A 24,162-nucleotide genomic window follows, 5' to 3' on the forward strand; every position below is an offset into this window, starting at 1 on the left:
GGAATAACATGTGAAAAAGGGGAATCAATACATGAGAGCACAAAAATTGGGACTTGACTCCCATGTTCATATGGGTTACAGGCTTTAGCAGAACTGCCATGTCAACATATAGACGGCATGTGGCCAAGAAAATGGTAACGACAGATATGGTTGGACCAAAGATTGTACAGTCTTAGTCCTTGGTCTCGCTCTTCTCCGCCAGCTTCTCATCTAGATTGTCAAGCAATTCCGTCGCTCGTACCTCTAGGACAGGGACCGCACCGGCGATTTGTGGTCCTGTAAAGTCCTTTCGCCCAGATATAAGCCAGGTGATAATACTAATCAGCCCGATGATGCCTATGGCAGCGCTCGTGTAGTTCATATTCCCTGAGTCCACGGGTGCCAAGGTTGGGAAATTAAACGTTATGGATGTAAAGACGAGGAAGCTAAGACCAACCACATTCATGATTATGCCCCATCGTCCAAGATTGTAAGGACCCGACAGTATCTTTGCGTCTCCTGTGAACCATGAGAGGATGCGGGCAAGCAGTGGCATTGCGTATGAGAGATAGAAACCCTCCGTTGCAATCGAGATCACAGTATTGAATCCGGTTAAGGTACCAAAGTAGATCGAGTTGAGCGCCATTTGTACCGCACAAGCGAGCAGGATCGCATAAACGGGCACCTGTCTTTTGGACTCCACTTTGGCAAAGAGGCTGGAGAACGGTAGGCCGTGGTCACGCGCAAAAGCGAATAAGCTTCTTGAGCCTTCAGCCAGTAGAGCGTTGGCGCAGACCAACACGATCACGACGATCAAGGATGAGAGGAAGCAGGCGCCGACAACAGATCCGGTGGAGTCGTAGAAGATCTGAATGAGGGGTACGCCAGTCGTTGAGGAGGCTGTTGAGGAGATATCGCCGATACAGAAGCAGACAGATATCAGAAAGATGAATCCTGTTATTGCGCCAATGTAGACAGACATGATGATTGCTTTAGGCGCCTCCTTGGAAGCATTCTTCATCTCCTCCGTCATGTGAGCTACGAAAACGCTGTTAGTCAAACAGTACCAAAGTCATGGGTATGTCTCGTACGAAACTTACCTGGCGCGTCGTAACAACACATCCCAAACGAGCTTTGCAAGAGTCCCAGTATCGCTGCAAAGCCGGTACTAAAACCAGTGAAGTTTTGAAAATCGTGGAAGACAAAGCTGGCAGGCTGTTTGTGATCATTGGTGGCGAGGATCGTTATGACAACAATGACAAAAGAGAGGATGTTCCAAAGGAGAATGAAGCGGGAGATTCGGTCTAGCAGGTGTGGCCCGTAGATATTAACGCCAGTACTTATCAAAGCGATGAGATAGGCGAGGAGTACTGTGTGCCAGCGTTCGATGGTGTAACTGGGGAACGAGAGGTTGGCTTGGCCCAGTATAAAGTTCGCACCAATGAAGTTGTTTGTTGCTCCCATGGCGAGAATACCAGTGATCATTAGCCACCCGGTAGCCCAAGACATGCCTCTCGCTATCTTTGGAGGTGCTAGCACGGCGACCCATGAATATTCTATGCAGATTTCGGAGTCAGCAGTCTTCATTCGAGGTAGGAGGTGGAGTTGCAAGACAGATTTGGGGAGTAGAAAGGTCTTCTTGCTCCCGAAACATGTCTTGCGACTCAACTTCATTACCACATAGGAAACTTCAGCTCCGATATGTACGTACGCCCACCAGCAAGAGGATATGCTGAGCACATTTCTGCCATCGAGTACGCGACTGCCAGGGCGAAGACGCTGATACCTATCCATGAGTATATCATTACCGGAGGACCACCGGACTCCACCCCAACGATCAAAACACCACCAAGAGCTGTCCAGCTTGTGACGATGCTAAAACTGAATCCTATCATCCCCAAAAGGCCAAAGGATCGCTTGAGCTCCTGCTGGTAGCCCAGGTTCTCCAGCACGGTGTCCTCTTGGACATCCTCGCTGAAGACTTTCTCATTGGTCGACATGGCGAAATTCCTTCCGCTAGCCAACGTATTATAGAAAGAAAACTTCCACTTTTTGAAAAGAAAAGAAATAAAAGAGAATGCAGCATCGTCTTAAGACCATATATGTGAACTAGAGAAGTATGTAAGATCATTGCTCGACACCTTCCTGTTCGCGACAAGCATGTATGGCTTGGTAGATAAGCTTGACCATGTCGCTGTGGGATTGGCCACGTCGTCCCGCAGCGGGGATCTAGCGCAGAATCTGCAGATCAGCGAGGCATATGGATATCTACGGACCAATACCAATCATAGGAAGCAGTGCTATTTGAGTCCATAACTGTCAGAGGGAAAACAACAGACTACTGAAACAGTGAAGGTATTGTGAAAGCAGAACAATACTAGGAAACTAGAGATTAGTACAGGGTACGTAGGGAAGGCTTAGCGTTTGGGACCTCAGATGGTATGGCGGAATTTTCCCAAGATGTAGGAAGAAATACAATGAGAAAACGAATCCCAGAGATGGGGAAAATATCATCCCATTGAGGAAAAGAGACTGCGGCGTCAACAAAAGAATTCATGTTGCTAGCCGACAGCACGCTAGAATTTAGTGGCTTGGCGTTTGTTGAATGTTGACGAAGTAACTTCCGTTCACTTCAAGCTTCGGCATCGACGACGGCAACCATTTCCAGAGGCTGCGTCCAGGACATTCGAATCGCGGGATCTGGTGATTTTGAAGAGGAGGAACTTGTTATGATATTTCAAGAAAGATATTTCTTGCCCACGTCAGGAACGACGTTACAGCGCTCACTACGAACATCGCGCCTGGTGATCCTGAGCTTTACACTTTAGACTGATTCCGAGCTGTTACCGAAACGCCTATTTGCTGCCCGGACCTGGGCATCGGAGGCTTCTTGAGCTACTCCGCCTCAGCTCTTGGCGCGAGTCTTCAACTGCCCACGCGAGCCTCATCGCCGCCTTGGGTCGGCTGCCTCCAGTCATGCCAAACCTTGAGGACTCGATCTCTTCCTCACCGCGTATATCTTTGGACTCCGAAAATTCATTGGCATACTACAAATCACAATATGAGCAGCTTGAAGCCGAGCTTGCGGACTTTCAGGCGTCTAGCAAGGAGTTGGAGGCTGAATTGGAAAAGGATGTAGAGGCTGCAGAAAGGAGAGAAAGGCAGTTACAAGAGAAGGTGGAGAGCTTGGGCTTTGAAGTCGAGGAATGGAAGGTAAGCTGGGCCAAACTGCGGGCGACGGGCCTACAAACAGAACACTGTCAATACACCGGATCTTATGGCTTATATCTAATGTTCGAACAGAGCAAATACAAACAGTCGAAAGCTGAAGCGAATACAGCACAGAATACACTCCAGAAAGAGATCACGACTCTACGTGACACCAATAGGACCCTGCAGCTTAGGTTACGGGATATAGAGGTTTCGAATGACGACTTCGAACGACAGGCACGGAATACAACATCTTCGTTAGAAGATCTAGAGTCCAAATATAACGTTTCTATAGAGCGTGGAGTCATGGCCGAAGAAGAGATCAAGACTGGCGAGCAAGAACGAGAAGCTCTCCGAATTGAAACGCAGCGGCTACGAGATGAACTCAGCGATCTCAGAATCGAAGCCGAGATTAGGCAGGATAAGCTTCGTCGTGCAGAAGGCGCAGTAGAAAGGCAGCATCGGAGGCAGCCACCACCGATTGTGCCAGACCTTGCCCGGCCTCAGTCAGCTTTATCAGAGATATCACCAACAACATCCACTTCGTCACCGACCATCGCGACACCACCAACGAAATCAGCGTCTTCTGAAGTATCGGAGACACTTACACCTCCGTCCCCACCCGTGTCTGAAAGATCTGTTCCCACAACCATTACTACACCTGCGCTGCCAGTAGCAAAGTCGAGGCTCTCCATGGCAGACTCAAACACAACACCACGCCCAGCTTATCAGAAGAATTCGTCACGTCAGCCGAGGCACTCTCGCGGTCCCTCCGTCTCATTGACCAATGATCGCACACCATCGTTCGCACGCCGAACCACGTTAAACCGCCCTGAAGTGGAGCAGAGAGGTCCTGGTCTCCCACATTCCGGATCGCTCCATCAGATTCGTGGTCTGAGGACTAAGATGACGAACCTAGAGGAACGACTCAGATCGGCACGCTCGAAACTCCCAGCGCCAACATCAACCCCGCCACAGGCTTCTCCACGCAGCAGCTCTGTTGTTGGACAGTCATTCATCCCAGCTACCGTCACACTGCGCAGCAACAAGAAACGGATAGGTGGTTCCAATGCTTCTTCCGTCCATACACCCACGACAGAGCGTCCGGCCAGCCGTCTATCTTCAGCCTACACTCCAACCGTTGATCGCCCATCCAGTCGGCTATCATTCGGAATCCCACAGCTAAGTCCTACGCGTGACATGCACAGTAGTCGGCCGCCAAGTTGTGATCCCCACAGTAGTCGACCAAGCTCTCGTGCAAGTCTTCACTCTCGACAATCAATCAGCCATCTACCCGGCGCCACTTCCTCGAGCACCAGTCGTCCAAGCAGCCGGCAATCTAATACTGGTAGCCAGACGCCTCTCGGTCATTTCGCCAACAGTACCACACAATCCGAGTCTCGCCGCCCTCGATCTTCGATTGGAGGTTCTTATGCTAGCACCCACGGTCACGGCCATTCGGCAAGCGTAAGCAGACTGAGCAACTACGGCTCATCTTTCCAGCATCAGGAGGAAGAAGAAAGTGGCGAAGTCCTCACCCCTACGCCTTCGAGGAGAACCACCATCGGCAAGGGCGACGGTCAATCTTCCATTCCTGGTATCGCGCCCGCGAGTGCGAAGAAGAGATTCAGTGGGTTGGGAAGCGGGCGGAGAATAAGTTTGGGCCCGAGCACTGGGGGAGGGGAAATGGGACCCCCTGAGAGGAGAGGTGCGAGGAAGCTGAGTGGAGTGGGGGAGACATTCTGAATGGGTTGCTTGTTCACAAAGGGTTCGAGAGGTCTATGAGGAAGAGGAAACATGAGGGAGCATGGCTTTTATGTGGTTCATGATCTACGTACTAATGTATTCATGGCTTATGAGAGAGCACTGTACATACCCGAGCCTTGACATTGCTAATAAGAATCAACTACAGATCTGCCCGGTCGGCAGTCTCTTGCTTGATAATTATCTTTCATGACTCTTCATTTCAAAAGCATTTCCGTGTCAATGTCTGAGCCAATCAGATGATGGATTCGGAGCTGATTGATCATACGATCATCCACAGCCTGGCTTTTGCCTCAGTCCCTCAGAGCGTGCTAAGCTCGCTCTTCGCTGGCTAAGCCCCTTCAGGTTAGCCATCTTCGAACGCTCTGACCGTCTGAGGCACATACAAGCAGCTACTTTACACGTTATGCATTCAATGTCATTTGTATGATACACCAACCTCGTAATTGTACCACATAACTGTTAGCTGCATTTGGTTGCTTGATGTCTGTTCACTTCGTTCCCTCCAGCTACCGCTGCAAAAAATCCAGTATCCCGTCCCTCCCCGATCCTCGGTCGTCACTGTCGCGAATGATGTTGATTGTCAGAGCTGACCCTCCGTCCGATCCTTTGACTGGACGATGGACTCAGAGTGTCCGGTACGAAAGAGACTTATGACTTCCCAATACCCGGTGCGAGTTGTAGATGCAGTCGGGGCTGTTTCGGGCTGTAGAAATGCTTTCCACCATCGTGTGCCACTGGATTTGCTCTGCCTGGCATTGCTGGTCTCAGGGCACGTGTGTGGTAACATAGATTCTATTGAAAGCCCAAGCTCGGCATCTCGAGCAGATGAGTTGGTTGTGGCTATCTCTGTGGGGTGATCATGCTCCGATGGTGGAAGGTGGCTGTTGAATCGCTGATCCAGACTTGCTGTCTCCTCAGACTGTCTACCTCCTCGTATCTCAGTGGCTATACCTGCGAGCTTTGCACTCGGAATCTGTGGGAGCCCGTTGGTCTCATGGGTATCATATAGATCAGGATCAGGACGTCGATGCGGAAACCTTCTCCTCTTCTCGCTCGGCGAGTCCCTTTGTTGTCGTGGTATAGGAGTCCTTGCTGGACTCGGAACGAAGAGGGAGCGAAAGGCAGAAACGGAGCACATGAGAACTGCAATGCTGCACTCTTGTTGCTGCCAGAAAGCCAGCCAGACAATATCAACGCTACCGCTGCCTCTTTGTCTCATGCCTGCGACTCTCACTATGGTCACTACTACCATAACGCATGAAAGGCAGAGCGAGAATGCTAGACCGATCTTTTGTCGAACGCTGATACGGACTTTCCACAGTATGCTGACAGGCAGAGATAGGACAAGAAGATCGCTCATGATATCCATCACTGTCGTGATAGCAGTGTCCCGTATGGTTCTGTGATCTGCAGAGGTTCCTGCACATGCTAGTCAACGACAAAACAGCGTCAGTTAATCATCCAACAAGTCGGTTTTACAGTCTCTGCTCACAAAGAAGGCCTCCAATAGTGAAGTACGGGCAAGTCAGCCAAGAAGCGGCTACGCTGACTAAACCAGCAATTATGGTAAGTGCGGTAACAAACCACCACCATACGTTTAAGCTCCGTAATCGAGAGATTAGCCTGCGAAAGAAGAACAGAAAGGCCATTTTGACAGAGAAAATAACGAGCCACCATAGGTTTGTTGCAGCGTTCTCTTCTTTCGATATACTCGGTATTTCTCCAAGCAGCCGGAATACTATATCACCTTCGAAGCCATGAAGGACCAACTGAAGCAAAGCGTACTGGGCTGTCAGCGTGGCGTATGCCAAACCGGTGGCGGCGCAGAGGGACATAACCGCAAAGAGCAGGATGAAGTCTTCGACATGAACCTTCTTATGAATGCGGATACAAATATAGCTTCGGATGATGAATGCAATTATGGCAAGACCGAACAAGGCTCCTGTGACCCCCTAACACGAGGTCAATCGGACGACAACACATTAGACGGGGCTGAGGGTTCTCCATCTTACCTTGTTTACATCGATGGGCACCTGCGAGGCATTTCCCGCTTGAGACATTATGAGATTCGTACAACGAGTGTACTAGAGGGTTGGTTACCAGTGAAATGACTTGTGAAAATCAGACCTATCGTTTCATAAAATAAGGGGGTATGAAACCCATATTATAGCCTCGCCAGGGAAATAATCCAGAAATCTACCAGGCGAAGATGGGCTGAGCCTCGACATATCGCAGAAATAGAAATCAAAGTAAACGGAGCTTAACATGCAAGGCATTGCAGAAGGATCCACAATTGATCTCCGCGCACTGCGAACACGTGGCTGAGTAGCAGCGCTTATGATCAATTGTCTCTTCAGCTGCTGTGAAGCATACATCATACGAGCATAATGAGTGGTAGAAAGAGATCTCGAGGTGTCGTTGTCCTGCAGCTGGGCGCCCGTTGATCAACAGCTGCGCCATTTATGCCCGCACGAGGCACGGCCAATGAAACCCCTGCTTACGTAATATCTTAACCGCTTTATGCAAGCACGACCCACGTAAGCAGGCTGTGTTTCAGGATACATTCGGCACACCTAATTGCCTCATGGTCAGGCTGAATTTTGTGGAGAGGGCAGTTGAAGTCTTTTCCTCAAGCTGCCCAGGAACCCTAAAGCCTTTACGAGTAAGCATGAGCAGATCGAATAATGAATGATGCAAGGATCCGATTACCTGCCGATAACACAATGTTTCATTGAGATTCACGTGGATCTTTGACATCGCTTCTTTCCACTTTGTCACGCATAACCTTGATTCAGATGCTACAAGTGGAGCCCAGTGACAGGTGACTTATTACATCAAATGCAAGTCTTGCACAAAAAGATCACCCAGACATAATCTACGAGCGCTTGGTTCTCACATCAAGTCGGCAGCAGAAGCAACTTTCAGCAAAGATCCATATCTGGAATAGTCGCCTCTGCGTTGTGATAAACACCAGTCCTTATTAGCTTCCTTCGAGAATTACATGGAAGCCGTGCCCTCACCCTGTCAACAATGGAAAGTGGCTACAATCTCCCCTTGCTACTCATTTTGGCAGCAGCAGCCGCTGCTGCGTGGTATGCACTTGATTATTTCTGGGCTCCGAGGCTGTCTCCAAAAGAGCCTCCCTTGCTTCCTCACCCCATACCCTACATTGGTCATATTCTTGGACTTCTACGACATGGAACTAGATACTATCAGATGACGAGGTCGGTTGCTCTGTTGCTTTCACTAGCGGAACAAATTTACGCTGAGTACTCATTCAACGCAGTGCAAAGTGCAAACTTCCTATATACACTCTGAACATGCTGAGTGGCAAAGTCTATATTGTCACCTCTCCTGACCTGGTCAACGCGGTTAACCGTAATTCCAAAAAGATAGCGTTCAACCCGTTTGTCGCTATGCTCGGAAAACGCATCACGGGCCATGATGAAGGCACAAGTCAAATAGTCCAGCACAATCTAAACGGCGAGCATGGCCCGGGCTATGTTATCGATGTTCATGATCGTATAGTAGCTTCCTTGGCACCGGGCAAGGATTTGCAACAGACGACAAAGGCTATGCTATCCCAGCTTTCAGCCTACTTCGAGGCACTCACACCAAATGCAGAAATCAATCTGTTTGAGTGGACGCGATATACGGTCACTATGTGCAGTACTAGAGCGCTCTATGGGACCGAGAATCCATTCAATAAAAATACAAAATTCGTGGACGCATTTTGGTGAGTATTGACAAAACACATGCTCACATGCTAGAGAATTATATACCAACGTGTCTTTTAGGGATTTCGATCACGCTCTCAATCTGCTCATAGCCGATGTGTTACCCGAATTATTTGCGCCAAAGGGGTATCGTGCCCGCATGGAGCTTGCCACTGCTTTTCAAGAATATTTCGAGAATTATATTCCCGCAAAAAGTGCTGCAATGATACAGGGTCGTTACTCTGAAAACAGTCGCTATGGCATAACGCTTCCCAATCAAGGACGCCTTGAAGTAGGCACGCTGATTGGAGTACTTGCCAACACTATCCCCTCGATATTTTACACACTTGTGCATATCTATTCAGATCCAGGGTTGGTCTCAGACATCCGCGACGAGCTGGAAACTTCAGGATTTGTGGGTACGCCAGAGGATATAAGTCAGCATTCCGGTCTTCTCGCCATGCCAGAAACTTGTCCCCTCCTGTACTCGACCTGGCAAGAGGTCCTTCGCGTTCATGCATTAGGCGCTGGTGCCCGATACATCCTCGAGGACATCATGTTAGACGATACTTTCCTCCTCCGCAAAGGCATGGTGGTCCAAATGCCGATGGCAGTAATGCACAGTGACGTCGCGGCCTGGGGCGAACACGTCGAAGAATTCCGGCCAAGGAGGTTTCTCAAGCAGAATTCTACGATCAAAGGAGGATTCAAGCCAAACTTTACGGCCTACCGACCCTTCGGCGGAGGCGCCTCGATGTGTCCAGGGCGGCACTTTGTGACCTTAGAGACCATGGCGTTGGCGGCGTGTATGCTATCGAGGTTTGATCTTATTCCGGTAGATGGACAATGGAACGTCCCCCGCCAGAAGCAGGAGAGTCTGGCCACCAATGTGTTTCCCCCTGAGAAAGATATCAGGGTAAAGATTGCAACAAGAAAGGGTGTTGGAGCGTCAAAGTGATAGCTTCAATCGAACACGCAGGGACGGGTGGTCTCGTTGGCTTCTTTCGTCATATACTATCCGGCGGTCCAATAACCAGACACAAAGATTTCTCATGAGTCGGTAGCAGTAATTTGAGCACTCGTTATTAGGATCATAGCTTTCATGATCGATCCATCATCTCTTCTCCCTATTGGTGCATCAATTACCGGCGCGAGGCCGAGGCAGGAATCTTGGCACGACTTGCCGACAAGAATAAAAGGCATAAATTTACGCCCAGCTCAATCAACGCTCCTCCGGGACACCGGATCAGTGGCCACGGCCAATCCTTTGTATTTCCGCGAGCACGGATCTCACCGCATGATCTCCCCACCAGCATCCGATGCAGCCTTAAATCTGTGCATGCCGATATGCAGGGTGCGGCGCTGAAAAGGTTCGCAATATTTCCCAGAAAGGACGTGTTGTGTCGTATTCACTTAATCCTCGGAACCTGAACGCTGTCCATCTCAAGAAAACCTGCATCCAGCATTTAGCGTATGCATGTATCCTACGAAATTTGGCCTTGCGACTTACTGATATTGCTCCCGCTTCCCACGTCTATTATGTACGACAAAATTGTCAACTCTGAGATGAAGTAGGTACGTTTTTTCAACGTCGCCGGACAAGCTGGCATTGACTGGTTCTGTTATCACTGAAAGGAAGTTTGAGAGTTGTCAAAAATCATATTCTACGCTTGATAACTTATTTTTCTAAATGTTTTATAGACTATTATGAAAGGATCAATTATTGAAAGATTCGGATTTATCGTATTTTAGACCGTGCATGTTCGGGCAACAGGCATTTCCGAGTGGATACGATAGTAGCTAGCGAAATTATGTATCTGAAACGGCGTCAGACTTTTACGGATTCATTGAAAATGATCTGTTTTTGTGTTCTTTTTTGTCTCTCTTTTAGCGTGTGAACTCAGAGGATATTATTACCAGTGTGACTATCAGCGAGATATACCCAGGAGTAGTCGCAATGCTGAGCCTTTGCAGGATTCGTGCATACGCTAAATGTCATGGACGAACCCCACTCACCACACCACAAATCATCACGACACCGACAATAACACTTACACTCTGGAGAGCCGGGCCCAAGGCGCCAAAGCCGAGCTGAGCGACTGAGTAAGTGACTGGGCAATGAATGAGGGGTAGATCTGGAAGGATCCTGTTCTTAGATGCTGAAGCATGAGGACAGTTTGAGGCTTCTGGGATGAATACTTTAGCACTTTTTGATCGTTTCAGCAGCCAAGCCGGTTCGAAAGAAGGAATTGTGGCGTTTCGATCAGATCCTAGAATATCACCACTGTACTTGACCGGACATGTCCGAAAGGCTGAGTGGGGAAAGACTACCTTGAACAACTCTGGCCGTTAGGTCTAGAGGGCGCCTCCCCGCGTTAGGACACACACACAAATCACCCCCACCCCCTCCTCCTCACCTTTCAAAGAAATGGAGTTCAGTTCTCATATATACCTTCCATCTTCAACTTGAGACTATGTGAAAAGGCGCGTTGATCGATTCCTTAAAACTGCATCGGATGAACAGTCAGCAACTGACCATCGGTTCAACATTACCATCCCTTATTACCCAAGCATAAAACGGTGAACCATAAACATGCGTCTCATCTCACCCTCTTTGCTGGCTTCGCTCGCCCTCGCTGCTCCCTATGTCAGCGGTCAGGCCTGTTCCAAGCATCAATGTAGGTCTTGTCAAATTCATCATCTCTCTTTTGACACCGAATCTTGATTGGTTTCGGGAGCATCTGCCTCCCGTGTAAACCCCACATACCTGAAAACTTCTCAACGCGTCCTCAGATGGCAATGCTGATCTCGAAACCTCTCTCGTACAGCATGGAACATTTCCGAACTGGCGATATTCACCGCCGCCCCGGACAGCGAATCCAGCGACTTGATCGACTTCGCCGTGGTGGATCCGTTGGTCGACTACCATGTGAACCCGTCGGAAAGCTGGAATTACTTCTGTCAGCGAGAACTGCCGGCTGGGAACGCGGGATCCCTCGCCGATCCTGTCGATTACTACACTTGCATCGGTTCGCCGACGCAGTTCAAATGGGACGGTTTGAGACTGTCTTTGAAGGAGGTTGTCGAGTGTGAAGGGTGAGTCGCTGGATCGACTTGAACAGGCTGCAACGTGATTTCCTTCATTTGCTGACGGTAGTGAAAGTAACAATGTGACTGCAACGGGTACCAGCAAGCCCGTGTTCGCTACGGATTGCTATGCGACGGATGCCAATGGTGCTGATGGGGAGTGGTGTCTGGCTACCTACGATTTCAACATCACTATTACGTTTACTTGAGGTTGGGGAAGAGGGAAGAGTAAGTTGACATGATGTGGTGATCCATGGTGGCAAGAAAGGTGTGTCACAGCTTTCGTGAGGCGTGATGAGCGATTGATAGACGGACATACAAACACAGCGTCAGGCTCTGATGGATTGAATAGACGCCGTCGTCTGTCCTGCAAAACGAGTCGATCCTCGACGTGCAGCCTTCACTCAATCGCTCCGTAATACATATGGCCAACATCTCTCGATAGCTGGAAACGCTTTTCTCAATCACCATGTTCATGTATATCTGCCCAATGAGCAGACAAATGTCATGAAAGTCCCTGTCTCCGAGCAAACTTTGGCCGATCGGCTTCGAGCCAAGCAAGGTGCGGATTTCTAATGATTAAGATTCAGTGTACTCAGATGAATCTTCATCCCCGGCCTTCACAAAGATCACAGCTTCCTGTGGCTTTCCCGCTTCACGGTCTAGACGATTCTAACAGATGGATTTCTTGATCTTCCTTCTCCTCTCCAGCTCCGCCTTGAGCTTCTTCATCTTTGCCTCATTCCCATCCGAGTCTGAATCCTTATCTTCGTCTTCATACAGCCTTTCTGCTTTCCTACGACTGCGTCTGTTACGCCTTCTTCTCGTCAAATGAGCTGATCCACCACTATGTTCCCGCGGGGTTTCGTTCTTGCATGGTGGATACGTGGGTGTCGAAATGTGCGCTCGTCTGAGCAAGACTTTGAGTTGCTCTAACGAGAGACACAACTGTTCATCACTTTTGCTTCCATTCTCTTGATAGTCCCACTTAGCCAATGAGATCGCGGTTTCAAACGCATTTCCCATCTGTCGCCTATGACAGCGTCTGTTCGTCCGTACTTTTCGCCCACAGGATCCGGGCAGATTTCTTGATCTCGTCTTCTTTAACTTCAAATTTGGGTCGCTCTCCCGATACGTCTCACATCCATCTCTCACATCTCGAGTGTTGACTTTTTGTCCACACCTTGGGCAGTAGAGCTTGCCATTAGACCCGAGAAGACAATGTTTCGTCATACCCCGTCCCAACACTGCTAGAGCCCGTAGGGACACTGCGATCTTTGATCAACTTGACCAGAGACGGCTGGAGCGGGGCTCATACCTGAAATTATACCGTTCCGTTGCATGTTCGCCACCCTTTTTCTCTTTCGGCGAGAAATCGGTCAGCTCCGTCTGAGTTGAGAACGGAGACTCACTTATAGGCCACGTCGAAGTATCCGTTTGACCGTTCTTCAACTTGACCTCGCGTAGTATCAATATCACCGCAGGTAATGTGGAAGACTGGCCTTCTTATTTGTACTGCAGCGCGCTCGGCTGTGGAAGTCTTCCCAAGTCTCAGGATGCCATGCAAGAGTATGACCAGATCTCCACCTTTCCCTAGGATCACATCTGTTGAGAACTCCTGATCCATCTTTGTCACTTCGGTAGTCGTCGTTCCGCGACCTGTTTTATGATGCTGAATCAAGCCCTGCATATCCTTTTCATGTTCTTCCGGCAGGACGAGGCGATCGAGGCCTTAGTTCGAGTGGCAGTTGATGTCGTCCACATTGCTAATATCGAAGGCATGCCCTTCGCGATCGAGCAAAGGGAACCCGTAGAACCGGCTCGAGGGGGTGTCTAAATCGTTGAGAAGGTACTAGTGGATCGACGATCTGAAGCGGAAAAGGCGGTCAAATATATGAGTATTTCAAACGACAATGGCGCTGACCAAAACCGTTCGGAGATCTCTGATCGCTAATGTAAAGTCAATGATTATATCGCCGTGGACCTAGATGGTCAGTGTCAGCTATGACTTCAGGCAGGCCTCAAGCGTTTTGGCACTTTTTATTCTCTACACTACCATTCCCTTGGGAATGGAAAAGTCTTCAATCATACCTTATATTAGAGCCATATGGTACAGTATTGGCTGGACAAGATGGTCGCAGCATTGACGAATAGTTCGATGAGCCAGCGCAAGGTGGTCTCGCGTACCCGTCTTGGCCTGAAGAGAGGGTCATGCGACAGTCGAGAGCTATCTCATCAGCTTACCTGTCTTCGCGCTTTTGACATCTTCTAACCAAGCAGCAGCTGTCAATCAGATCAAGGCTCTCCGTTTCTTGGACCCTGACAGTGCGCGTGAGGGGAAGTGGCCCAGATAATTAACGTTTCCAGGATGCGATGCATTACAAGCAGGCTATCCTCTGGGGCTTGGTCCATACATGGTCACATACAAAAACGCCACGGAGATCCGGATCTATGGAAGATAGACCAAAACAGTGAGCGACCTATGAGATAAATTGATGGAGCATGGCGAACAGACCTCATCATTCACGTGGTCCGCGACTTCTCTGAAGGCTTTGATGCAGACCTCCTTTCTCCGATGGTGTCCACTCCACAAAAACCCTTCCCGACTGAGGAGATATGAGTAGCAGATTAAGCGGTAAACCCTTAGCCCAATCCTCGGAACTCAAGCGGACCGTTTTCTTCCCCGGCTATCTAATCACTCGCATGGACTCTGCCAATCGCCTCAACTTTGTCAAAATTCCCTTGAACACGAACGACATTGATATCGAGTTCCTTCGGAAAAGAGGTGCTGTTGACTCAACACCTGCGTTCTACCGCCTTCTTGTCCTTCAAATTTTGCACCAAGCCCGGCAAGGCGAGACGGGCACCGTCCACCCAGGACTCTTTCGAATATTTATTCTGGGGTGTTTCACACCCTTATTTATATCTCTTTCTTCGACAAGCTCTGCATTCCAAGTCTGTTGCTGGTAGATGACGACCATTCGAGATGGCGTGCGCCCATCCCATCGTCCGCCTACATATCCCATCGCACATCATGACTTGTATTGTGACACTGCACGCAAGGCTTCCCTCTAGCTACAGACAGAGACCGCTCTCTCGTGAAACGCAGCAAAGGTGTCTTGACCTTGACGTTATCACCATTTGGTCCCTCTTCGTCATCCGCCTCCGCCTCCGCCTCTTTGTTACAGCACTGACCTTACTCGCTATTACGCCCCTAGCCTAGATGGTGGCGCAGCCGTTTCGTCTTTCGCGGTTACGGGAGCTGTGGGCAAGACTTCCCCATGTAATGGCTATCGAACCGCTTCTATACTCGTTTCTGCTCTACTCCGAGGTTGTCTGTAATAGGGAAAAGGGTATCATTTGGAGATTGGAAAGATTCATGATCAGGATTGATGATTATGTGAGATTTGTAGAGGTGATTAACGCAACGTTAGAGTTGACGTTGGTACGGTAACCCAAAAATTGGCATTGCGGGGTTGACCCCCTGGTCCACATGGGTTGCCGTGGTACGGTTGGTGAGGCGGAAAGCAAAGAGAAGGCTGGTAAAGCCGGGTTCTGATTTCATCCGACGTGCAAGGCCGCCGAGGGATGATGAAATTGGGGGAGGGGGCCCCCCCGGGCTTGGGGGTAAGGTAGGCTTAGGAGTGGGACTCCGGTCAGACTAGCAGTCTTTTACTCTTTTCGACACCTTAAAGCTCTTTTGCGATTGAATTAGTGGATACTATACGACTGTCTGTCAGCCCAGATGAATCACATCATCTTTAGACTTCGACTTTGTTTCCAATATATCTTCATTTTTATCGAATAATTTAAAGTGACATTATGATTCGAAAGGATGGCTTGAAAGGAATGTTGAAGTACAATTCTAGCGAAGAAGATAGAAGCGGAGAACTTGCAAGAGTCAGGGAGGGCTTTTCTCATGCATTTGGGTAGACGCTGGGGATTTGCAAGAGTGAAGAAGGCCTCGTTCCATGGGTGTTCTTTTCATGTAAGATATCCGAGCGCCTACAAAGACTTCAGCTCACCCGGGCACCACCTGAACTTATACTAGCTCACACAACTGAATTCCCCCGGATTTTCGGTATGGTCACCCTTGATAGGTGAAGCTGCGTGTATAAAGCTAAGCACCTTATGTTACGCACTGTGAAATGTTACGGTATGAGTGTCTCTTCCCAGAATTGGACATGCTGGTGTTTGAGCTGTCGCCATGCTAATTTCTTGTAGCCTCTTCGGATCTCAGAGGCGACACAGAACCTCTCAGAGTGGTGCGCCAGATACTTGGGGAAGAATAGTGGGTGAGCCGATGATTCATGATCGCCGTGGGGGAAGAGTGGCTTGTGTCTTGCCTCAAAGGCCATATAAGCGCAACGAAACAATTTCCAGATGTCGAGTCTGCACCACAAACACACCTTTTGGTAAGCGGAAGGTGAGCCACGTATTTCTATCCACTGGGGACGGGCGGTGAAGTTATTTTCAATTCCACATACATCATGTGGCTATTCTGTCTCACTTGCCGACATCTGCGGCTGGGCTGATTTCACTTACTTCTTTGTATCCGTTCAAGTATCCAAGTCCCTCGCTGGTCATTAATGCTTCTGCTCGCTCTCTCACATTTTCGGCCTTGACATGCATAATTGGAGTCGACGTCCTTACAGTCCTCCATGTTAAAAGATCTTGGCGTATCTCTGTACTACACACCTAGCCATGCGCATCTCTCAGACTTCAAATTACATCTTCGCAGCTTTAGCGCTTTATGAAATTGTCATAGCTGAGTCAGTCCCCATTGATCTGGGCGTTGAAAGTGGGAATCTTATTGAGCGACAGTCTGGCGACGACGCTGGTGATTCTGTTGGCAACGCAGCTGGTATAGGGGGTCAGGCGTCGCAGACGCAAAATACCACTGCGACCGATGGCAGTACTGGAGGCACAGGTAATGGAACCACAGCAAATTCGCCAGGATTTATAAGCCAACCCGGCGACCTGGATGACGACCAAGTTGTTTGCACGAACCTTACAACTGGCCGAGCAAATAAGTGTTGGAATGAATTGAAACTTACTCAATGGGTCATAAATTGGGCGAACGACAACAAATGCTACGAGTCTGAAGGCTTTTCAACTTGTTTCTTGCGGCTCAACGGCTTTTGGGGTATTGACTGCTCCCAAATCGCGCCCAACGCTTGCGTTCCTCCCCAGAATCCAAACCTTGCTACTCAGCCAGAAGTCTTCTACGTTGCTTACAACATATACGGTACGCATTAAATCAAGAGGCTTATAACAATATTGCTAACATGATTTTCTTTAGCAATCAATCAATTCTTCTATTCTTGGTGGACGGCAGTAGGGAATTCTGGAGGCATCGCTGCTGACAACATTGGAACGATCGCACAAATCATTGATATTCCCAACAACCAAGGAGTGATCCTTCAGGACATACTGCTTGCGGTTCAGAGCGTTTTTGCGCTCATTCCAGGTCCATTGGGAATTTACGCAGCACACAGCGCTTTCAGCTACACTTGGCAGGCCGCTGCTCAAGTGATATCCAACGCGCTGAACACCCTACCCAACATCGGACGATTTCTCTTTCCGATCGACACTTCGGACTCGAAAATCATTCAACTCGCTGACCTCAGCGCCAACTTTGCACAGACTGTCCTCGTGCCGGTACAAAGCAACCTGAATCAGACTTTAGTCTCGGTCATGTCCAACGAAGCTGAATTCCTTGCTTTCGCGTCTCAAGGCAACTTCACCGCTTTGCCACCTTCCTTACCAGATCAATCGAATTATCTCTATTTCGCATTCAACACCTACCTCATTTCCCAGGCGCTCAACGGTAACAACATTTATGGGGTGATCGCGCGGGGAACAAACCCGCAGGCGATGGACACAAACGGTACGAAGTTGAATTACGATATTGACTGCCAAGAATACAATGAGCAGAACGTTTGCGATGCTTGGTGGTATAGCGGCAACTACGAGTCAGCATTTACTCTGAACGACTTCAGCCACATGAATCGAAACTACGGTCAGCAGATCACTAACCTTTTTGCCAATCTCACTACAGGTGAGCTGCTTTTCGAGGGGGCCCAGGCCTGCAATTCCGAGGGCAACTTCGGCCAGCCCGTCAATATTACTGTCAATGCAGCCGGTGTCAACACGGCGTGCATTTCTCAACTGCGCATACTGACCTGGGATATGAATTGCACTCTGCCAAAGAGAGGGCAAATAAACAAAAAGTGCGAATTTCTCGAGACAACACCACAGGACATGTTCCTATTTCAAAATGCGCACGCAGTCACAGACGAAAGCATTCTCAGCGTACCGGCTGGGTATCTGGGCCCTCTGATCACTCAAACGAAGCAGAAGCTTTGGCGTGGCTGATCGATTGTGGAGTCTGGTTTGACTCGTGGCATTGCAACATCAGTCTTCGTTCCATGCACTGCGCGGGCGTTATCGTATAAATCTTTCAGATGCATAGCGACACAGTTGGTAATAGGAAGCGCGGGTAGGAAGAGCGCTCCATATTCTCTAGCATAGCGTCCGGCAAATCCTGGTCTGGCTGGCTGTTGGACAGGCGGTCTTCCCGGGTAGGAGTACTCGTTTCGAATAGATCAATATGTATTCGTACTTTAAATACATTAAATTGTAGCATATCTCTATACAAAACTACTCCTTGAGAGTTCATTCAGCAAAGTGTGCTCCGTACGGCCACGAGAGGAGATGATAACAGCACTACGTTTCTCTCCAAGTGGGGGGAACGCGCCCTTGGCAATCTGCGGGCTGACAGGGCCCAAGCCGCCCAAGAAGGCTCGAATTACCTGACGAGTAAATGAACCACCTGTCATATATGCCACTTCCACGACCTCAAGGCATGGAGCGTATCGGTTCCTTGTATCCTCCCTGTCGGGCGGTCACCTGATTCTTTCGCCGCCATGTTTATGCCACGCAGGAGGATCACCTCACTTGTCCTAGCCTCGATCCTCGTCCTCGGAATATGGTACGTCTACTCTCTACAAGACGTCACTTCAAACGCCACAAAGGCGAAGACTTGGCAAGGGTACAGAACAAAGGGAAAATCCTCAACGTCAAGCTCGACCAGCTATGGCTACAATGATGTTCCTTCCAACAATTCAATAGATGAGAGACCTTTTCCCCAAGGGGCCACAAACCCGGACTCTCCAGAAGCGGTGGGACCCCCTCCAAGATTCACAAAAGGCCAGCACACTTTCGGCACACGCAAGTTCCTCGAGCAGAATCCGGTCAATGACTACAAATACTTTTCGAAAGGGTTGCCCTACAAGCTTGCACAGGTCCAGCATGATTTTGACGCTGAAACAGACGAGGCGAAGGCTACACGGTTGCAGAGACTGAGTGCTGTCAAGTCGAGCTTCGAGCACTCATGGGCGGGATACAAGGCACATGCGTGGATGAAAGACGAGCTGACCCCCTTGGACGGCGGGAGCGTGCAGGCTTTTGGAGGGTGGGCTGCCACATTAGTGGATACATTGGATACGCTCTGGATTATGGGCATGAAAGAGGAGTTTGATGAGGCTGTCGATGCTGCTAAGGACATTGATTTCAATTCAACAACTGACAGTATGCTCAATATTTTCGAGACAACGATCAGGTACCTTGGGGGCTTTCTTGGCGCTTATGACCTGACTGGTGGCACATACCCTATTCTTCTACAAAAAGCGACGGAGGTGGGAGATCTACTGTATTGCGCCTTCGATACGCCGAACCGTATGCCAGTCACACGATGGAAATGGAAAGAGGCGCTTGAGGGAGCTCAACAAACGGCGGGCACCGCGACGCTCATTGCTGAGATCGGCTCCCTCACCCTGGAGTTTACACGGCTTTCCCAACTGACGGGTAACTTGAAGTATTACGATGCAGTAAAGAGGATCTTGAACGAATTCGAGAAATGGCAAAGCTACACCTCTTTACCAGGCTTATGGCCAACTCTTATGAACGCGAAGGCTCTAACTTTTCAGGACAACAGTTACACGCTTGGTAGCATGGCGGACTCGTGGTACGAATACCTACCAAAGCAGCACATGCTGATCGGTGGCCGAGACGATGAGGACCAGCTCAAAAAAATGTATGATCTCGCCATGACCACAGCTATCAACAACATATTCTTTCAACCTATGGTACCGGACAATAAGGACATTCTAATGTCGGGAGCTGTAGTAGTGGACAGCAGCACCGGAACCAGACTCAGCGCACAAGGCCAGCATTTGGGATGCTACATCGGTGGTATGGTAGGCATTGGTGCGAAGATCTTCGACAAGCCGGAGCAGATGAACACGGCAAGGAAACTCGTCGATGGCTGCATATGGACATATGACAACATGCCTTCGGGGATCATGCCCGAACAATTCTTCATGGTGCCATGCGAGATGAACTCTGATTGCCAGTGGGATGAAAAGAAATGGGAGGCAACGGTTCTAGAAAGAGCCAAGGGCAAGCAAGAGGCGGGCGAAGAAATCAGAACCGATGCACAGCTTCTGAATTACACCATCCACGAAGAAAAGACCCCCAGGGGCTTCACGGAAATCTGGGACGCACGATACCTGCTCCGGCCCGAAGCCATCGAGTCTGTCTTTGTCCTCTATCGCCTTACTGGCGATGCCGACCTTCTAGACTCGGCATGGCGCATGTTCTCGAACATCGAGAGGAATACGCGGACGGAGTTCGGGAATGCGATGATATCGGATGTAAGGATTGATAAGTCGGCGAAGCAGAATAAGATGGAGAGCTTTTGGATGGCGGAGACGCTGAAGTATTTCTATTTGATTTTTAGCGAGCCGGGTGTTGTTAGTCTGGATGAGTATGTGCTGTAAGTGACCTAAACCTGCTGCGTGACGTTTGCAATGTGGCAGGGCTGCCGCTGATTCGATGCTTAGGAATACTGAAGCTCACCCCTTCAGACGACCCAAGCCCGGCGTAGATGACGGTCCGCGCTATGGCTGACGGCCCTTCTTCACGACTTTACGACAAGACTGCTTAGCTTCATATGGTATACACTGGCAGGAATCCACTTGTGACTTCGAACCTCGGGCGCTCGCATCTGCCGAATGAAGCCCTGCCTGGTCTGCGAAATCCCAACAGCCTTGCATACTCTCATTATGCTTGCTCGGTCGAGCCGCAAATTGAGCAGGAACTGCGCCTCGTCTGTGCCGACTGCAGAGGTCAAAGAACATGCAACTTCTTGGGTTGACGGTGGATGGAATGCACGTTTGGAAGGAATGCCAAACTCAGTGGTAAGATTTGTTTCTATTGTCAACCGCAGCATAGCCGCTGTTTCTGCTCGTGTTGATCGCTGGCTGTTATTTTGGCTCGGGGTTGATCCCGCCCTTCAGGCGTCCGTGGGTGGTATGATAGCTCTAGGTCGAGCTTTAGAGGCGTTATATACCCCTTTTGGATAATGACAGTATACCTTCCTGGATTTTCTAAAGACTCAACCTGCATTTTATCCATCAAGCAATTTGCGACGTTTCATGAGCAAATTTCCTTTGTCTCGGTCTTGTTCGGAGGATTTTACTGTCTTGAAGCATTCATTGCCTTTATGGAGACATGCAAGACGAATCCGACACCTCCCTTATCTTGCTTTGTCCCATGAGACAAAAAGGTTCTAGAAATAGCGTCTACCCCCATCTCTCTAAACCTCGTGCTTCAGAACCTTTTCCTTTTCCAATCTCTGCGTATTCACCATCAAAACCTCACCACTCCCTCCAACCGCCCATCGATTCACATTTACTACCCCTTTATATTTTCCTCAACAGACCAACTCCAACCATGCCCCTCTCCCTCTCGGACCTCAACGCCGACACCCCACCCTTCCTCACGACGCCCTTCCACAAATCGTCCCTCTCCCACTTCCTCGCCAGCGGCCGCATCCTCGCCCTCTTCCTCCGCGACCTTGCCCTCGGCCCCTCAGCCCCCGAAGACACCATCAACGCCCTCTTCGCCGAAGGCAACTACGCGGCCGACTTCAAAGTCCGTATCTGCGGCTCCACCTTCCCCGTCGTCAACACTTGGTTGACGTTTCTTCCTTCGGCGGAGGCGTGTGTGGAGGTTCCGTGGGTTTTCACCGTGCTTGGGGTGCTGGTGTGGGTCGTAGGAGTGCTGTGTTTGTTCGGCTTGGTGTTGCGTTCGGTGTGGTTGTTGGCGAGGGTGGTTTGGCTCGTGGTTGGTTTCTTGCTGGATTGTGTGGTTGAACTGGCGGGTTGGGCCGTGGGTGTTCTTGGGCGATGGCTGGGAATGGGGGAAGAGGGGCCGAGGGAGGTGCCGGTTGTGGTCGTTGTGGATACGGAGAGGAAGCAGTGATGGGTTGGAGATATGGCGTCGGTGCGGCTGGGACGGCCGTTGCTATATTGTTGGGTAGTATGTCGGGCTGTGTGGCAGTATCAGATCAATGTATGGCTTCTTCAGTTACTCCGTCGCTGCCTCATCGATTTGGCGAAGAGCTTTACGATTCATCGAATAGATAACATGTTAGAGGAGAGGGCAATATCTTTCTCGAGCAAAGCACTCATTGCAGCCCCTAGACCTGTCTTGTATCCCTAGGAAATTTGCCTCAATGAATTTTACAGACTTCGAATGTGCAGGTGGGTGGTGTTTCCTGAAGGCTCTGAATCCGTTTACGGAAATAGGTATGAGGATAGGGATGTATCTATGTACCCTAGACCAGGAACCATATGTACGGCATCGGAACGAAGGGTCGCGACTCTCATTTCGTGACACCAAGACGAGGGTACAAAGTTCAAGCATTACTAGTTTTTGGAGTACGTTTCTTCCCTCTTTAACTTCCAATGTGAGGTCATGGGACATTTCGACATCAGACTGCGCTGTGCTAAGTCATTGCGCCCTGCGGACATCTTGGATATGTGGTATTGGCCAAAGGCTACTCATAATCTGCTTGTATGTTTTTGGCAAACAATGCGACAATGCTAGAGAACACATACACGCGCTCATTGATCGAAGCCCAACCGCTTATGCAATCACTGATCATCAAACTATGATAATCCCTTCGCAACCTCATACTCCTCAACTAGCCATTGTCTCACCTTCACTGTCACTCAGACTATCCCTCCTACCCCTTCCCCTCCTAAAACCCCCGCCTGCAGCTCTCCCCGAATCACTTCCGAGACCAGGAATAGGATGGAAGTACGCCTTCGTACCCCTACTGTCCTCTGTCATCCCAGCATCGCTATTGGTCGCACTGTATCTGCTCTCAAAATCCAATGGCTCCATGTAGAAACTGCCCGGCATACTTCCCTTAGATCGATGATGTTTGGTTGGAGAGCTCTGTCTCGAGCGCGTCGGCGTGCTATCCGTGCTCGGCACATGGGCATTCGGTCTTAGTGGACGGTGAGAGTCGGTACTATTGTTGGAGCCTGGCGTCTGGTCATAGAAGTTTGGTTTTTTCTTCGGCGACGGGGTATTGGGAGTAGGCTCCGCATTCTTCGTAGGCTTGGTCCATTTCGAATCCTTCTTCTTGGGCGTATTGATTGGGATGTGCTGTGCTTGCGAGATATCATCCGAATACGTGGTGTCAGAGTACGCAAAGTCTTGGTTGAAGATACCGTCGGATTCACGATTGAGTCCTCCGACACGAGCAGGCTTCTCTTGCCGGTATGCCCGCATGTCGGTGTCTTCATTATTCTTGTTTCCCCTTGGGAACTTGTTTTTCCTGCCCCCTTGAGCTCCTGTCTTGAAGAACTTTTCATCCATGTCTTGACCTCCACCCGCTACCACGCTCCCTCCGCCCAACCTCGTGGTCCTTGTCGCTCCACTCAGTGTTGTGCCGTTCGGGCCCTTACGCCGTAGTACCGTAGACTTGTAGTCGTCCCAATCACCTTTGCGAAATTTGATGCCACCATTCTTTGCCCAGAAGAAGAACCATATTCCGCCGAGGACGAGAAAGACGCCGATGAGAGCGAAGAGGGCAAAGAAGCCGCGATTGTCGATATGGTGAGGATCAACGGAGCCGGAACCGGGTTGGTATGCTGTGCTTGCTCGCTTTGCGATGTCTCGTGTAGCAAAGTATGAACCTGCTTGGAGGGGGGAGAGCGTGTCGGAGCGTGTAATGAGAGGTGAGGATTTCGAGGTCGAGGCGTGAGGAGAGGAGAAGAGGATGGAAAAATAGGAAGCGACTGGAGCCATGGTTGGTAGGGAGTAATGAATTCAACTTTTGAAGTGCTTTCGATCGCTCGAGATGAATCCGCTAGAGGCTGTCTGCCATTAGACGATTGTAAATACTGAATCAGTCCAATGCACGGTGTTGGCGAAGAGACAATCGATCTGCGAATGGCAATATGGTAGGACTTTTGGTTATGCAGGCCTTCTCAAGTATCATGAGCCAAGCCGTGAAGACTGAAAAATCAAGTGGTGCAAGCTT

The 24,162-nt window shown here is 49.7% G+C and overlaps 9 protein-coding genes across 9 annotated transcripts; 5 read left to right on the forward strand and 4 right to left on the reverse strand.

The window, feature by feature from the left end:
- Positions 1–172: 172 nt before the first annotated feature.
- HO133_010391 (uncharacterized protein) lies at positions 173–1,979 on the reverse strand (the record flags this gene model as incomplete). Its single annotated transcript, XM_037301244.1, has 3 exons — positions 173–1,017; positions 1,080–1,535; positions 1,691–1,979. The coding sequence occupies 3 exons, from the start codon at positions 1,977–1,979 to the stop codon at positions 173–175; spliced, it is 1,590 nt and encodes a 529-aa protein (XP_037154061.1).
- Positions 1,980–2,955: 976 nt separating this feature from the next.
- On the forward strand, positions 2,956–4,935 carry HO133_010392 (uncharacterized protein; the record flags this gene model as incomplete). The annotated part of the gene is made up of 2 exons (XM_037301245.1): positions 2,956–3,192; positions 3,283–4,935. The coding sequence occupies 2 exons, from the start codon at positions 2,956–2,958 to the stop codon at positions 4,933–4,935; spliced, it is 1,890 nt and encodes a 629-aa protein (XP_037154062.1).
- A 601-nt stretch (positions 4,936–5,536) lies between these two features.
- Positions 5,537–7,016, reverse strand: HO133_010393 (uncharacterized protein; the record flags this gene model as incomplete). The annotated part of the gene is made up of 3 exons (XM_037301246.1): positions 5,537–6,384; positions 6,449–6,908; positions 6,969–7,016. 3 exons carry the CDS (start codon positions 7,014–7,016, stop codon positions 5,537–5,539), a joined length of 1,356 nt encoding a protein of 451 aa, XP_037154063.1.
- Positions 7,017–7,986: 970 nt separating this feature from the next.
- On the forward strand, positions 7,987–9,630 carry HO133_010394 (uncharacterized protein; the record flags this gene model as incomplete). The annotated part of the gene is made up of 3 exons (XM_037301247.1): positions 7,987–8,180; positions 8,243–8,692; positions 8,754–9,630. The coding sequence occupies 3 exons, from the start codon at positions 7,987–7,989 to the stop codon at positions 9,628–9,630; spliced, it is 1,521 nt and encodes a 506-aa protein (XP_037154064.1).
- Positions 9,631–11,265: 1,635 nt separating this feature from the next.
- Positions 11,266–11,968, forward strand: HO133_010395 (uncharacterized protein; the record flags this gene model as incomplete). Its single annotated transcript, XM_037301248.1, has 3 exons — positions 11,266–11,350; positions 11,501–11,768; positions 11,836–11,968. The coding sequence occupies 3 exons, from the start codon at positions 11,266–11,268 to the stop codon at positions 11,966–11,968; spliced, it is 486 nt and encodes a 161-aa protein (XP_037154065.1).
- Positions 11,969–12,431: 463 nt separating this feature from the next.
- Positions 12,432–13,386, reverse strand: HO133_010396 (uncharacterized protein; the record flags this gene model as incomplete). The annotated part of the gene is made up of 2 exons (XM_037301249.1): positions 12,432–12,792; positions 13,172–13,386. The coding sequence occupies 2 exons, from the start codon at positions 13,384–13,386 to the stop codon at positions 12,432–12,434; spliced, it is 576 nt and encodes a 191-aa protein (XP_037154066.1).
- Positions 13,387–16,463: 3,077 nt separating this feature from the next.
- Positions 16,464–18,137, forward strand: HO133_010397 (uncharacterized protein; the record flags this gene model as incomplete). The annotated part of the gene is made up of 2 exons (XM_037301250.1): positions 16,464–17,007; positions 17,062–18,137. 2 exons carry the CDS (start codon positions 16,464–16,466, stop codon positions 18,135–18,137), a joined length of 1,620 nt encoding a protein of 539 aa, XP_037154067.1.
- A 551-nt stretch (positions 18,138–18,688) lies between these two features.
- HO133_010398 (uncharacterized protein) lies at positions 18,689–22,088 on the forward strand (the record flags this gene model as incomplete). Its single annotated transcript, XM_037301251.1, has 2 exons — positions 18,689–20,598; positions 21,545–22,088. The coding sequence occupies 2 exons, from the start codon at positions 18,689–18,691 to the stop codon at positions 22,086–22,088; spliced, it is 2,454 nt and encodes an 817-aa protein (XP_037154068.1).
- Positions 22,089–22,808: 720 nt separating this feature from the next.
- Positions 22,809–23,927, reverse strand: HO133_010399 (uncharacterized protein; the record flags this gene model as incomplete). Its single annotated transcript, XM_037301252.1, has 1 exon — positions 22,809–23,927. One exon carries the CDS (start codon positions 23,925–23,927, stop codon positions 22,809–22,811), a length of 1,119 nt encoding a protein of 372 aa, XP_037154069.1.
- Between the last annotated feature and the right edge of the window lie 235 nt (positions 23,928–24,162).

The sequence above is a fragment of the Letharia lupina genome (genome assembly GCF_014066315.1).
Source record: "Letharia lupina isolate WasteWater1 chromosome Unknown contig_8, whole genome shotgun sequence".
In the NCBI taxonomy this organism is placed as follows: Eukaryota; Fungi; Ascomycota; class Lecanoromycetes; order Lecanorales; family Parmeliaceae; genus Letharia; species Letharia lupina.